The sequence below is a fragment of the Chinchilla lanigera genome, unplaced genomic scaffold (assembly GCF_000276665.1).
Source record: "Chinchilla lanigera isolate Chin_1 unplaced genomic scaffold, ChiLan1.0 scaffold00015, whole genome shotgun sequence".
NCBI lineage: Eukaryota > Metazoa > Chordata > Mammalia > Rodentia > Chinchillidae > Chinchilla > Chinchilla lanigera.
In genome coordinates this window covers 10117944-10131380 of record NW_004955416.1, presented here as the reverse complement: position 1 = coordinate 10131380, position 13437 = coordinate 10117944, and the positions used below count along the sequence as shown (strand labels likewise).

Below are 13437 nucleotides of genomic sequence, written 5' to 3'. Positions count from 1 at the left end.
TTAGCTCAGCGGCAAAGCGCCTGCCTGGCAAGCGCAAGGTCGTGAGTTCGGCTCCCGGTACCGGAGAAAAATCAAAAAAACCAAAACAAAACCCAAAAAACAAAATAAAAGGTTTTGGACCAAGAATATAGCTCAGTGGCACAAGTGCCTGCTTGGCAAGCACAAGGTCCTGCAGAACTTCTTCCCCAGTTTGGGTGTATGTCAAGCATTTACTTAACTTTCCCACTTGAAACTATGAAACAATAGCCTGGACACCATGTTTCACTATCTCAGTGAATATTCAGCATTATAGTGGCTATGGCTTAGGATACAGCATCACCAATGCTGCCCAAAGCCAACATATTCTGAAATTTTTTGCTTTTGTTTTTTGCTAGCATCTCACCATGTAGTTCAAGCAGGCCTTGAACTCATCATATGTAGCCCAGGCTGGGCTCATACTTGCAGTGATCCTCCTGCCTCAGCCTCTCAAGTACTGGGACTACAGTTGTGGGCCACCAGTCCTGGCCTGAAATTAAGTCTTTTTTTACACCAAGTCTGTGGTTATCCACAGTCTCTGGCTAGTGTACATCTGAGCTAGAATTCCTAGGTTTGGGGAGAAGCAGTGCCGCTAGCATTGTCTGCTCTGCTTTTTCTGTTCCGCAATTCATGCCTAGAAGCTTTTGCGTTCCTTTCTGTTTTGTCAGTTTGCTTGTCCTGGTGGCGGTTTGGGCCTGCTGCCCTGGGGGAGAGGCTGCCTGCGGGGCTGCTTTCTGCTTTACCTACACCTAATCAAAGGTGTAGTCACGTTGGTGGGTCAGGGTCTTGAAAAGGATGCGGAATTGCTGCTTCAGGGATGAGGGGTTTGGGGCGTCCGTCCTTAGAGTGGAGCGCTAGCACATGGCACATTCTCTAGGAAAGCCCTTCCACAGAACTTCCACAGGAGTGGACAGCTCTCTTTTCACGGATCTTGTCATAATTTTGCTTTTTCTTGGCAGCCTTTGGTCCTTGCCATGCCAGGCTGGTTCTATTAAAATACATGAGAACATATTCGAATGACTCCATATCATGTTGGTGACTCTGCTCAGTATCGAGATGTGCGCTGATGCTAGCTCATGGGGCATTGCTAGTGAGGTCCTTGTCTTCTCTGGTGTGTACTGCCTTGTTCTGTTGTCGCTGTAATTCTTGGCCAAGCCAAAATCAGTAAGGGGTAACTTATTACGTGAACACTCAATACGCGTTAGGAAGTTATCTTGCTTAATGTCTCTGGGTGTAAAATTCTTCATACGTACATTTTCAGTTCTCTAATCATCTGGTCAGCTAACATACTTTTCTGCTGGGTGTAGGGGCACATGCTCATAATCCCAGGACTCAGGAGGCTGAGGCAGGAGGATCGCTGTGAGTCTGAGGCCAGCCTGGGCTACATAGTGAGTTTAAAGACAGCCGGAACTACATACATAGCAAGATTCTGTCTCAAACAACCCCTCCCGCCAAAACAGTTCTCACTGTAAATCTTCTTGAAGAGAAACTGAAGAGGTCTTCAAGGGTGGGTCCCAGAAGTTCCATGACTAGCATGTGATAGCCCTTCTCCAGACCACACCACCCTGTGCAGGAGATGCCAGCCCCCACTTGAGTCTCAGAGTTTACAGAAGGGCTGTCTGGCCCTCTGAGAGGCCAGCTTCACTGCCACTCGCTCCCCATTGGTGATGTTAAATGCCTGGTAGATGTCCCCAAAGGAGCCATCATTGCTGGGCATCCTGAGAGGAAGATGGAGCTTGGGCTAAACCGGGTCCCCTGTGGTGTCCCCTCAGCATAGCCTAAGGAGGCGCAGGAACCAGAAGTGAGGCCTTCCCAAGCTACAGGCTGAGAGTCTGCCAGGGAAGCCTGACCACTGCCACCGCTCAGTCAGGTTGTTCTCGGCCAGGCAGCCTCTCTTGCTGTGACTTAGGTCAGGCTGTTTGTTTCCTTGCTGGCTATGGGTGCCGAGAGCCGGGGTGGCTGGTTGCCTTGTCTCTCTGACACCGTGGTCTTGTTCCTTGCCTCTGGCCAACTCAGAATCTCCGAGATAATTTAGAATCCTGATGGCCTGAATGAGGTGAAAGATCCTGGACCATGTGTCAGAAAACCCAAGTTCCTCATTTGTGAAAGAGGGATAAGAAGTTTTTAATAATACTTAGGCTCATGAGGAGTGACTCCCAACCTGTTAGATATCAGCTGTGCTGAGCTCGTGTCTCTGGATACTGAAGGATGGACTTGAGGACAAAAGAGGTTAAGAGCAGGAAAGGTTTATTGAGAGAAATCTCCTGAGAGACAGGAGGGATCCTGAAAGTGGGTTGCCACTGACACCCTTTGTCCAAGGGTATTTTATGCAGCAAGATCACAACTTGGATAACTATGGGTCAAATTACCTGTAGGATTACAAGTATAGCTGTTTAGCTATATTGATCTAATAGGGAAACGAGGCACGTAGCAAGAATATATGGATGACCTGCATCATTAATCTTATCTATAACTTCTAATGTAGGAAGAACAAAGGCATTGCTAGAAAGGAATGGGGGCATAGGTCAGGGTTCTGGTCACCCACCTGTAAGTCTGATGCACTACCAGGGCTCACTGGATCGGATGGTGCTGGTCACAGTATAATCTCAAGCTGTGTTTATCTCTAAGGAGGCTGATAGGCATCACGTCTCCACCTTGAGGACTAGCCCTCCTCCAAATTTGCCTTCAGTCACAATTTTGGTGTGTCTTATCTTCTGTACTGACTTCCTCAGGGGCCTGATCCCGCTCTATTAACTTCTATCTAACTTAGAAGTCTAGCCGGGCGTGATGACGCATGCCTGTAATCCCAGCTCTCGGGAGGCTGAGGCAGGAAGACCACTGCGAGTTCGAGACCAGCCTGGGCTACAAAGTGAGCTCAAGGCCAGCCTGAACTGCATAGAGAGACCCTGTCTCACAAAGACAAAAAAAAAGAAGTCTATAATATGAACATTGGGGGCTTTTGAGTTCATTAGATGAGATAGGATTCTTATTTCTTTTTGGGAAGACTTGAAGTATATCACTCTTTTTGTTCTTTCCCTTCAAGCAAATGGTGATAATTAGTTCAGGACTGTTTATTTAATATCAGCTCCAGTCCAGGGTTATAGGACTTGGTCTGGTATTACATCTTGTCTGGGGTGAGGTCCTGAGGTTCCTTTTCAATGGTTCAGTTCTAACTGAGTGGCCCTGTTGTCCAGCTGCTAAAATAGGAGGCCTGTTGGTGGACAGACTGACCATGCATTATGTTGATAGCGGAGCCCGTGTAAAGAGCTTCAGAGTAGCTGCTGGCACTCCATGAGGTAACCCTGGCCAAGAGGGCACCATAAAACCTGGTGAGAGTCCACCCTACCCGACTCAGATCTGCTGCCCCGGGCAGAGCTTGCCTCTCAGTGTTCTCTGCCGGTCTTCCTGGCCCAACCCCCTTCTTGCTGCCAAAGGTTCCTATCTAGATCCGCCTTTGGATTCTGTTCCTTGATAATCTACTTTATGACTCTTATCTGTACCACTCGAAGTCCAAGAAATCCATTGGATTCCACTTCTCCATCTTCTGCTCCTCTCAGGGGTCGTTTACTGTTTTAGAACGTGGACAGAGGCAGTGAACATCATGGGTTGTTAACTAAGGAGCAGGAGGGAGGGGAAGTCATGGGGCTCGGTGTCTTGGTACTGAGTCAGATGGGCACTATCCAAGGCCCGATGCCCCGTCCAGGCTCCAAACGAGACCCTGATCTCAGAGAAAATGCTGGACACAATGGGCCCCTTGGTCAGAGTGCTGGGTATAGAAAGCACACGACAGATTCCCTGTCAATCCTGCTGTCTGTCTCAGTCAGCTGTAGGGCTTCTGCCTAAGAGAGACCTTTGCCACAGAGGTGGGATGGCTGCTCTTGCAGGAGCCTGCTCTGGGGTATGGACCTTTGGGAACTGCAGATTCTAACTTATCCTGCACCCAGCAGCTTAACCATCATCATCAGGGGCAGCCCATCCCAGATGCTTAATGTCTCCTGGACCCCTGAGTCCCACTTGTACCACATCCTCTTCCTTGAAGTTCTCTCAGCTTCCCAGCACAGGATTTTCTCCCTGTCCTTTAGGAAACCAGAGTTGTGGGGCTCGAATGAAGTAGAGCAAGCTGGACGCCCAGGGTTCACGCTGGATTCCGAGGCTGCTTCCTTGCTCTCCAGAGCGAAGCAAAGAACAGGAAGGGAGTAAATGCATAGAGGGGAGTAGTGAGCTGCTTCGGGGGTCTCAGGCCCACAAGGACAGAGGAAGCTCAGTTTGGATATGGGGAAGACTACTAAACACTGGCAGGGTTTGGAATTGTGTTGCCTGAAGCTGGCCCTGACCCAGACTAGGTCTCCTCCCTACCCTCCCTTTACTTTCTTACGTAGGAGAGACCCCAAAGCATCTTCTAGAAAATCAGCAAAACTGGGAGCAGAGCAGAGTAGGACAGCTGTGTGGATGTGGGGGTGGTGGGAAGAGCCTGCTCCCAAGAAAGCACTGCTGGAGGGGCCTGCTGCTGACAGTTTCCCAGGTGAGGCTACCCAAGTACTCCTATGCCCAGCAGGGTGTAGAGAGAGTACCAAACAATGTAGTCAGAAGTCTGGACTCTCTGGACTTTTATAAGTTTTTTGCTGTCTGGACTTCCAGGACGATCTTTGAGGTATCTTCTAGTTCTAGAGTTCTGTAATCCCGAGAGTTTATAATCCACTAAGGTTTTTATCTAGAACTGCATTTTCCTTTTATCTTGCCAGCAGACTCAGGTCTAGCTTGGCTAAGCATGGAACCCTCGGCTGGGACAATCCCTAGAAAGAGGAAGATACTATGAGGCTTGAGATTGAGCTCTAATTCAGCCCTGCCAGGAAACACTGGGCCACCTCAGTCTCCCATCTAGGAAATGAAGGTCTTTTCTTCCCCAGTCACTTATTTTTCTAACACCCTCTGGGCCCTTAAATCTGACCTTTGATCTGTGATGCTTATACTGGCCCATCACAGTTGGGGAGGTCATTCTAGCTACTGATGTCTCTCTGGACCTATCTTAATACCACGCAAACCCCTAGACCTGCCTTCTCCCTGCATAGCCTACACCAACTTATGCAGACAGACAAGGGATCCATGGCTGCCTGTGGTTCCTCCAGCCCAAGTCCTGGATCTCCCGCAAATAGTGGGAGGCGGTCCTTGAAGTCTGGGAGCTGCACCTCTGTGATCGTGTGAGGTTAGAGATGGAGAGGTCACTAGAGGGTAGAGGAGGAAACATGAAGACACGGGTTTGGCATCATGTGAGACCCAAGAGAAGGGAGAGTTGGGCGAGAGATAGGGAAACAGGAGATAAGAGGGTTTGGATCACAAGTAGGATGAGGAGGGGGAATAAAGCAGTGGTTACCAAATTTTACTGTGTGTCAAATCATGTGAGGAGTAGGTCTTTAAAATGCTGTTGCTGAGGTAGCATGCTAGTTGATTAATCTCTGGGGCTGGGGGTCTCGGCATCCGCATTTTAACAAGCACCTCAGTTAGTCCGGTGCACACGGAAGTTTAGAACCCACAGACCAGTGCTTGCTCTTCTGATTGTTACTCTAGGGTCTTTCAATAACCTCTCTGTCATAGAAACTATTATCTAATACTCATTTTACCATCGAGAAAATTAAAGAAAGGAGAAGTGCTGGGTGTGGTGGCCCACGCACTCCAAAGGCTGAGGCAGGAGGATCACCGTGAGTTTGAGGTCAACCTGGGCTACATAGTGAACTCAAGGCCAGCTTGAATTACAAAGTGAGATCCTGTCTCAAAAAAACAAAATAAACAAACATACAAAAAAGGGAGGTGTTGCCAGGTGTGGTGGTGCACACCTGTAATCCCAGCATTTGGGAGGCTGAGGCAGGAGGATCGTTGAAGTTTGAGACCAGCCTGGGCTACAAAGTGAGCTCAAGGCCAACCTGAGCTGCATATCGAGACCCTGTCTCAAAAAGACAAAAAAAACAAAAAGGAAAAAAAACAAACAAACAGGGGGTGGGCAAGTAATTTGTCCAGAGTCCCACAGCTAACATCAGAGGCAAAACTGAGCTCAGCATTCTGACTTCTAGTCCGATACTTTTCCCAGGGGCCAGGGAGACAGCTCAACGGCACAGTGCCTGCCTGCTTTCCCATTCACATTGCTCCTCGCTCTCCCAGTTGTGCCCCCAACTCCATCCTGAGCAGACCCTGCAGCTGGGTCAGCTCTTAATAGTTCTAGGAGAGCGAGAGCAGCAGGAGCCGGTCCAGGTGGACTGCGGAGGGCTGGGTACCCTGGGCTGGAGCTCTGTCTCGGTACCACCTACTCCCCTCCCTCTCTGCTGCTTCCCAAACATCCATCCCACAGACCACTCTTCTAGCTGATCCAAGGCCCAAGCAATCTTTCCCTGTGACATTCCCTGTTCATTCTATCTTTCCGTCATAACTCAGGCTAGTGACCTTGGGTCACTAGTGTGCTTTGTTCACTGAGGCCCTGAACCTTGTACAGTAATATTTTCTTCAGGAGCTTTTCTCTGAGGCCTCTTCTTTTTCCATGCCACCCCCCTCGCAAAGGGGTATGGAGGTGTCCTTATCCTTCAGGATTATTGGATCTTCTAATCCTAATGAAAAATATAATCCACTACTACCTCCCATTCCCCTAGTAACTTCCCTACCCATTAATTCCCCACGACTTCTCCCCGTATCCTCTGCCCCTGCTTCTCCACCCCACCCCAGCTCCACGTTGTGGTCTTTACTTTCTGAGGGCAGAATGGTTGGCGTGTGAACCACTTGGGCTTTTCCCACCTGACAGCCCTGGGTTGCACGCTCTGTGGGCTGCAGCCAGAGGAGCTACAGCACAGCAGCAGCTAAGAGTTGAGGTCACCTGTGGAGAGGTTGTGGGTGGTGGGGCCGAGGGAAAGGAGGGCTCTCTGGGGAGGGTGGGGTCATGAAATTGTCGCATGGAGGGAAGAAGCACTTTGAAGTCATTTCCTCCCCTGTGTCATGACCACAGTGCTCTATCACGAAAGCTGAATTCTTCTCCCTTTCTTCCTACTCGTCCATAGCCAAGCAGCTCTCTTCATGGTCAGCCTGTGTCCTCAGTGCTGAGGGATGGCTGCAGGCTCTGGCCCACTTCCTTGTGTTGCCTGGTAGCTTTGACTGAGATCTTCACTGAAATTGGTACAATAGCAGGTGGGGAGGCTGGGTCGCTGCAGGTGCTAGTTGCTAGGGTTTGGATTCCATAACCTAGGTGGACTGGGCAGAGGACTGTCCTGGATTTCTGAAGGTGGAAGTCTAAGGAAATATTACGTAAGGGGCTAGAGACACATTAGGGAAGGTCTGTGGTAGGATACTTTGGGAGCATGGAGGAGACATAGATTTGAAGAGGAGCTGGGCCAGTCTATGACACTTAGATGCATCTTCCTTCATCAGCTGGAAGGCAGATCTAGGCCCTGACTTTTTTTCTGTTTGTTTCTCTTTTTGAGACAGGGTTTCACTCTGCAGGGTCCAGGCTGGCCTTGCTCTCACTCTGGAGCCCAGGCTGGCCTTGAACTTGCAGTGATCCTCCTGCCTCAGCCTGGGAGTATAGGCATGTGCTGCCATGCCTGGCAGATCTGACCTCTCTTAACCATTTTTGTCATCCTGGCCCCTAAATCTGTAGGCTTTGATGGACTGGGGTCTGGGGAGACCACAAGAGAGCCAGGGGGCTACTGGATGCACCGACTGCTGTCTCTACCTCCAGGTGGTGTTCAGCCCCGCCCAGCTACGCATGGTCTCACCAGTGTTCGGCCTGTGCCCGTCACCTCTGAGTAAGTGACTCCTGAGCAGTGACAAGCTGTTGCATGGGCCCTGCGTGAGGGGAGAGTCCAGAACATCAGAGTTCCCAACGGCACAGCTTGACCCTGTCTCCTGACCCAGAATCAAAGCCCTAATTTGGTGCTGTCCGGCCCTTCGAACCCCGCCCCGGAGGAAAATCCCTCAAGTGAAGGGGCCTACAGGTAGAGAGCTGGTTTCCAAGTATCAGTGGATCCTGGGGAGCAAAACTGTGATGTTTCTTCTAGTTGTTGCCTCATTGTAGGTAAAAACTCAGCCTGAGACTTCTAGAAAACCGGCCACAACTGTCCTGAGCCCTAGCACTGACCATCAGCTTTCCTGACCACATGCCGTGAGCCTGTCTTTATAGTTAAGGGAAACGGCTGTGGAGAGAAACCTGACATCATAGTGAATAAAGTGCATCCTAATTATTCCCAGGAAGCTGGCGAAGAACATGGGTAAATGCTAATGCTTTCCACCCACCTGAGAAGCAGTTTTCCTGGCATGCTGGATCTAGAGTCTTCTTGCATCATAAAACACCCCACTGCTTCTTTTCATTTCCTGGGGGCTGCTCCTCTTCACCCCACCAATAGAAATAACACAGACAGCGGGAGCATGGCAAGGAGTCTTTACTGGGATGGAGGTCGGGGGGCAGGCCCAGGGCAAGCGGGATCATCTACCACTAAATGGGCAGAAGTCCTGGGGATCCCGATGCATCTGCCACAGATGGGGAGTTAATGTTTGTTGTGGATTAGCGGTGCAGGGATGCGGATGTCCTGGCCTCTCTCCAGACGCCGCTCACAGTCAATCAGATAGTTCACTCCATCGATGACCAGCTGTACGAGCTCCACCTGAAGGACACTAACCCTTGATCTCTGCTCCCCACAGTCTGCGTTTCTTTCTTTAGCACTGACTGATGCTCCTGCTCTGGACATTCATTTTCAGTTGCCTCCCCACCCAGCCTGAATTTCACTGCAGATTCTATTACATCCTTGCGGCTCACTGCTATCACGTCTCAGCTCCTGCAGGCCTACATCCCTCTCCACACCCTCATCCTTAGCACCTCACCTCTGACTTGCCCAGCCGATCCAAGTTGGAGATGTCAAAGATGCTGCCCGTGGCAGCAGTGTCTACTCCTCCGGTACCTCGCTTCTGCAGTCTCAGGTTCTCCAGGATCTTTGGGAATCGGCTGTCCTAGAAACCAGGATGGCAGGCAGGGTCAAGCGAGACAGAGACTTTCCTACCTGCTCAAATAATGTCTGGCCCCTTTCAAAGTGCTCTCTCCCTCTCCCTCCCCATTCATACACGGGCACCACTCTCTAACCCCAGAGTTCCCTTACTTTGCTCAGCAGGGGTAGTTTGATGTGCACTCCGGCGCGAAGTCCAGTCCCCAGGTTAGACGGACAGGTCAAGATGTATCCCAAGCGCTCATTCCACATGAACTCCCAGCCACGCTCCTGGATCAGCCGCTCCACCTGAGTCCACAAAGGTTATTAGTGAAAAATCAAGGATATGTGGACCCCTCCTTAGTTAGACCCACAGGAACTCTAGAAATAGGCCTAGAACTGGAAACCTGAGTGTGAATAATTGACACTGCTTCCTTTCCTTTCCCTTTCCCTTTCCCTTTCCCTTTCCCTTTCCCTTTCCCTTTCCCTTCCCCTTTCCCCTTTCCCCTTTCCCCTTTCCTTTCCTTTCCTTCAGTGGGAATAGTTTGCTATGGTCATGCATGCAAAGAAACTTGAGGGAGTGCTGCGTACAGAATGATCTAGGGAACTGACAGAGGGGTACGCTGAGCAGAGAAAAGATTATTCAGTGAGTTCTGTATGCACTGATTATCTCTGCTTTGCCAATTAGCAGAGGGTCCTTGCAGGCAGAAAATAAGTGTGTAAGCCTTGCAACAGGAAGAGGCAAAAGAGCCTGCTGTGAGCTGAGGAAGAACGTGAGAAAGCACAGAAATGTGAAAACAGCAGAAAAGCCAGATGCCAAGGTGTGTGCGAGAGAGCAAGAAGGGCACGGGGCGTGGGTTCCCGTTTCATTTAACCGCCCCATCAGGAAGATGACTAAAGCTGAAGAGATGGAGCACTCTGCCAGGGCACTGGGCACAGAGACCACCACCCAACATAAGCAAAGGAGCCCTGCTCATAGTTCAGAAAGAGCCATGGCATAGGGGGTTGTTACATGCTCAGCATCGGAGACTTTTTTTTTGGAGACAGGATCTTTCTGTGTAGCCCAGGCTGGCCTTGAACTCACAGTGATCGTCCTGCCTCAGCCTCCTGAGTGGAGTGCTGGGAATACAGGCACCCCGTGCCCAGCCAACTGAGACTTTCTGTGATCAGTTACCTGCATTATTTCACTTAATCCCCCCAATGACCTAAAACATAAGAATCTTATTATCTCAGATTTACAGATGAGGAAACTGAGGTATATAATTTAAAGAACACTTCCCTATTCACTCATAGCCAGAACGTTATCCATTACTTGCCAAAAATAGTACAAAGTTCTTGGCTGGAACCTAAAAGAGCTTGCTTTCTTTGCAAGTCCAAAATAGAACTGTATGTATGAGAACATGCAGTGCAGTAAGAACTGGGTTTATGGCAGTCTCTCATGTAAAAGTGACTCTGGACATGCGGTCCACACAGGATTACGGAAGCAGTTGAACCCCTCACTGAGAACCACACACCCTGAACTTGAGCCATTCTATCCTCCACCTCCCCGCTCTCTCTGCCACTCTCAGTTTAAAGCCTGGACAAAAAGCTTCAGCAGGAAACGACAGCATCGAGTCCAGGCGTACCTTGGCTCAGGACTGGGGGATGATTTTAGAAACAGGATCACATCAATCTCTCACCTCGGACATCAATACAGGCTCAAATGCTCTCTTTGTCTGCACAGCCCCTTGCATCCCGGGAAAGTGATTCACATCTCTGCTGTTCCTTCTCTGCATTATCTGACAACTGTTTACTTCCTTAGATTCCATTCTTTCTCTCTTCCTGTTCTTAGGGTGACCCGGTGTCCTGGTTTCCCAGAACACTCCTAGTTTGTACCTATTTTCCTGGAGTAATTAACAGTGACCCTTTTCCTACCAGAAAACTCGGGGATTGGTCAATGAATGACATAATCAGTGTGCCCAGGCTGCCCTTTGATTTTCTGTACTCCTCCCACCTGGCTCCCTACACACCCCTCTCCCACCTCTTTGAGGCCCCGGCAGAATCTTTCAAACACTCTCTTCATGTTGCCACCCTTCTCCATGGAGATGACCCTCGTGTGGTCCTCCTCGTTCACCCAGATCAAGAAGCTCTTCTCATTGTTGTGCCTGAGCAGAGGAGATAAAGGGATCAAGAGGGAAGAAAGATAAGAATGGGGAGAGAGAGAGGAAAAAAAAATCATTTTTTGTGGCATGGAGGATAAAAGAGGTGAGGAGCAGCTTCGTACCAGATCCCACGAGCATCTGGCCAGTCTCGAGCCATTCCTGCTGCAGTCAGCAGCGGGGACACGGGCTTATCAAACAGGAAGTGGTCCTGGGGAAAGCAAAGCAGCTGGGTTTAAGAACCATCATGGTGGCCCCAGCCTCTCTTCCCAGCCTCCTCTCTGGCCCTGCCCCCCGCTGCCTCTCCAGGACCCTCACATCAATAAGCTGCTGCTGTTCAGCCTCCGTCATCTCACTGAGCCTGTAGTAACGTCCAACCAGGTCACCCTTCAGGCCACTCAGCGCGTCCACCACGACACGTTCCACTTCTCGCCGCTCGGCCCGGGAGCACGCTGGAGGCAGACTCAGTCCTCGGATACTTCGGCCAGTTCTGACTCTTGAGGACAATACATACCGCTCATCAAAGTAACCAGAACGGATCTGAGCGATGAGGAAAATGAATGCAAGTCACAGAAACACAGCGGGGAAAGGAGAGATCGTAGGGATGAGAGGGCTCCGTGCTGGAACCAGCGGCCCGCTGGGCAAGCACTCAACTGAAAGGGCACTGGGACCCCTCCCCACACGTCCCACGCTACAGCACGGTCATTTCCTTCCACCCTGTCATCTCCATCTCTGTCATTCCTTAAGACAGGATTCTTCTCCCACTTCAGGATTAAACATTCAGCAGAAAAATGACCAAGAACCAGGAAATAAGGTGCAGGCAGGCATTGGAAATGCAGAATGGAGTCCACCAGGCAACACAACCTAGAAGCAGGATATGGAGCCCACCTTACTAGCATCCAGGTCTGTGGTGTGCTTCATGGTCCGGGGGTCATATCCATTGTGTCGCTCTTGAATCACAGGGTCGAATAGCTCAGCAAATACCTGAAAGGGAGTTAAGAGACAGGGAGAGGTGATTACAGAGAAGAAATCTTCCTGACACTTCAATTATGGATTGGTTTCACTGGGTCAGAAAAATCGCATGTGGATGGTCTAGTCTTGAGGGAGTATAAGGGGGTCTTTCAGGAGAAGGAACAGGGATTACTGGGAAGGCGACTTGGGTCAGTAGGGAAAGTCTGGGTGCCCCTACCTCATAGGTCTCCTCATCTCCAGCCACCATGCCCACAGTCTTGATGAAGGGGTGCCCGGGGTTGTCCACTCCAGTCTGGATGCACTGATCTAGCGTCCAACCGGTAGGTGTGGTCTTGTCGCAGAGCCGTGCATAGACTGCTGGGGTCAGGTGACTGGCCATGCAGTTGTTGTGCTTTCGGAGGTCCGGGTACTCAGCGCTGGGGAGGGGGGTGCCCAGTAACCATAGAGAGCGGGCACTGAGACGGAGACCCAGTGTGGCCAGCTGGGAGCCGTCCAATTAGCCCGTGTCTGATTTTGCTCCTCGGGAGGAGGGGGAATTAGAGGTAGGCTTAGCCTTGCTAATCTCTTTAGGGACTTTCAGGGTCCGCTCTTTCTCAGCAGTTCTAGCTGCCTGTGGCTGGCTGACTCAGTTCTCCCAGACACGCACAGTTCTTTCCTCCCATAAACACGTTAGGGAGGGGGGAGGGGACAGGCTAAGAATTCAGGAAATAGAGGAGAACAGCAGGGAAAAGAGCTGGAGGGCAAAAGGAGCCCCTGGCTTTCGGATTACGGATTTGAGAAGTGGGTGCGACTACAATTCCTAGGGTCAGCGGTGGTCTTGGTGACGGTGGGCTGCGGATGCCCAGAAAGGCTCTTACTTGAGGGGCCTGGGCCCGTTCCCACCCTCCCGAAGTCTCCAGGACCCCCGTAATAAGAGCCCTTGTCCGTGGCACAGGTGCCCCTCTCTGCCCCCCTCGTTCCCATCATACCACCCCGCTGCACCCCTGCCCGGGGCTGATACCTTGGAGGATATAGTCTCCGGCGCTGGCGCTGCTGGCGAGCGGCCCGCACAGGTTCCGGGCGGAGCAGAAACCCAGCGACTAGGGACCCAGCGCCGGCCACAGCCAGGAGCCTGAGCCCCTGGCGGGCGGATGGCAGACGGGAGAAGACACCAGCCATGGCTTTCCGGAGCAGGACCTGGCGACAGACGGTTTCGGGAGGGAGGATGCAGTCGGGTCGGCGGAGGGCCGGAGCCGAGCCAAGGCTGAAGCCAAAATGGGGATCCGGATGGAGCTGAGGCCGGAGCGGGCGCCGGTGCCGGCGGTGAGGGGTGCAGGGGTGCAGGCGAGGCGCGGCGCGCTGGCGGCGGCGGGAGGAGGCCG

At 51.3% G+C, this 13437-nt stretch overlaps 1 protein-coding gene and 1 pseudogene across 2 annotated transcripts in view; both read right to left on the bottom strand.

Annotated features, from left to right (window-relative positions):
* Positions 1-582: 582 nt before the first annotated feature.
* LOC102007118 lies at positions 583-1732 on the bottom strand (annotated as a pseudogene).
* A 6680-nt stretch (positions 1733-8412) lies between these two features.
* Positions 8413-13437, bottom strand: part of LOC102010898 (creatine kinase U-type, mitochondrial) — a 5894-nt gene continuing 869 nt past the window's right edge. The window contains exons 2-10 of one of the 2 annotated variants that reach the window (XM_013512557.1): positions 13077-13252; positions 12294-12492; positions 11993-12088; positions 11423-11644; positions 11230-11315; positions 10987-11110; positions 9141-9275; positions 8869-8994; positions 8413-8651 (exon numbers count right to left, since the gene is read on the bottom strand). In XM_013512557.1, the coding sequence (XP_013368011.1) occupies positions 8535-8651; positions 8869-8994; positions 9141-9275; positions 10987-11110; positions 11230-11315; positions 11423-11644; positions 11993-12088; positions 12294-12492; positions 13077-13234 (1263 nt within the window). In that variant the 5' untranslated portion in view covers positions 13235-13252 and the 3' untranslated portion in view covers positions 8413-8534. Of the gene's footprint in view, positions 8652-8868; positions 8995-9140; positions 9276-10986; positions 11111-11229; positions 11316-11422; positions 11645-11992; positions 12089-12293; positions 12493-13076; positions 13320-13437 lie in introns of both variants that reach the window. The other variant, XM_013512558.1, reaches the window with a different exon arrangement.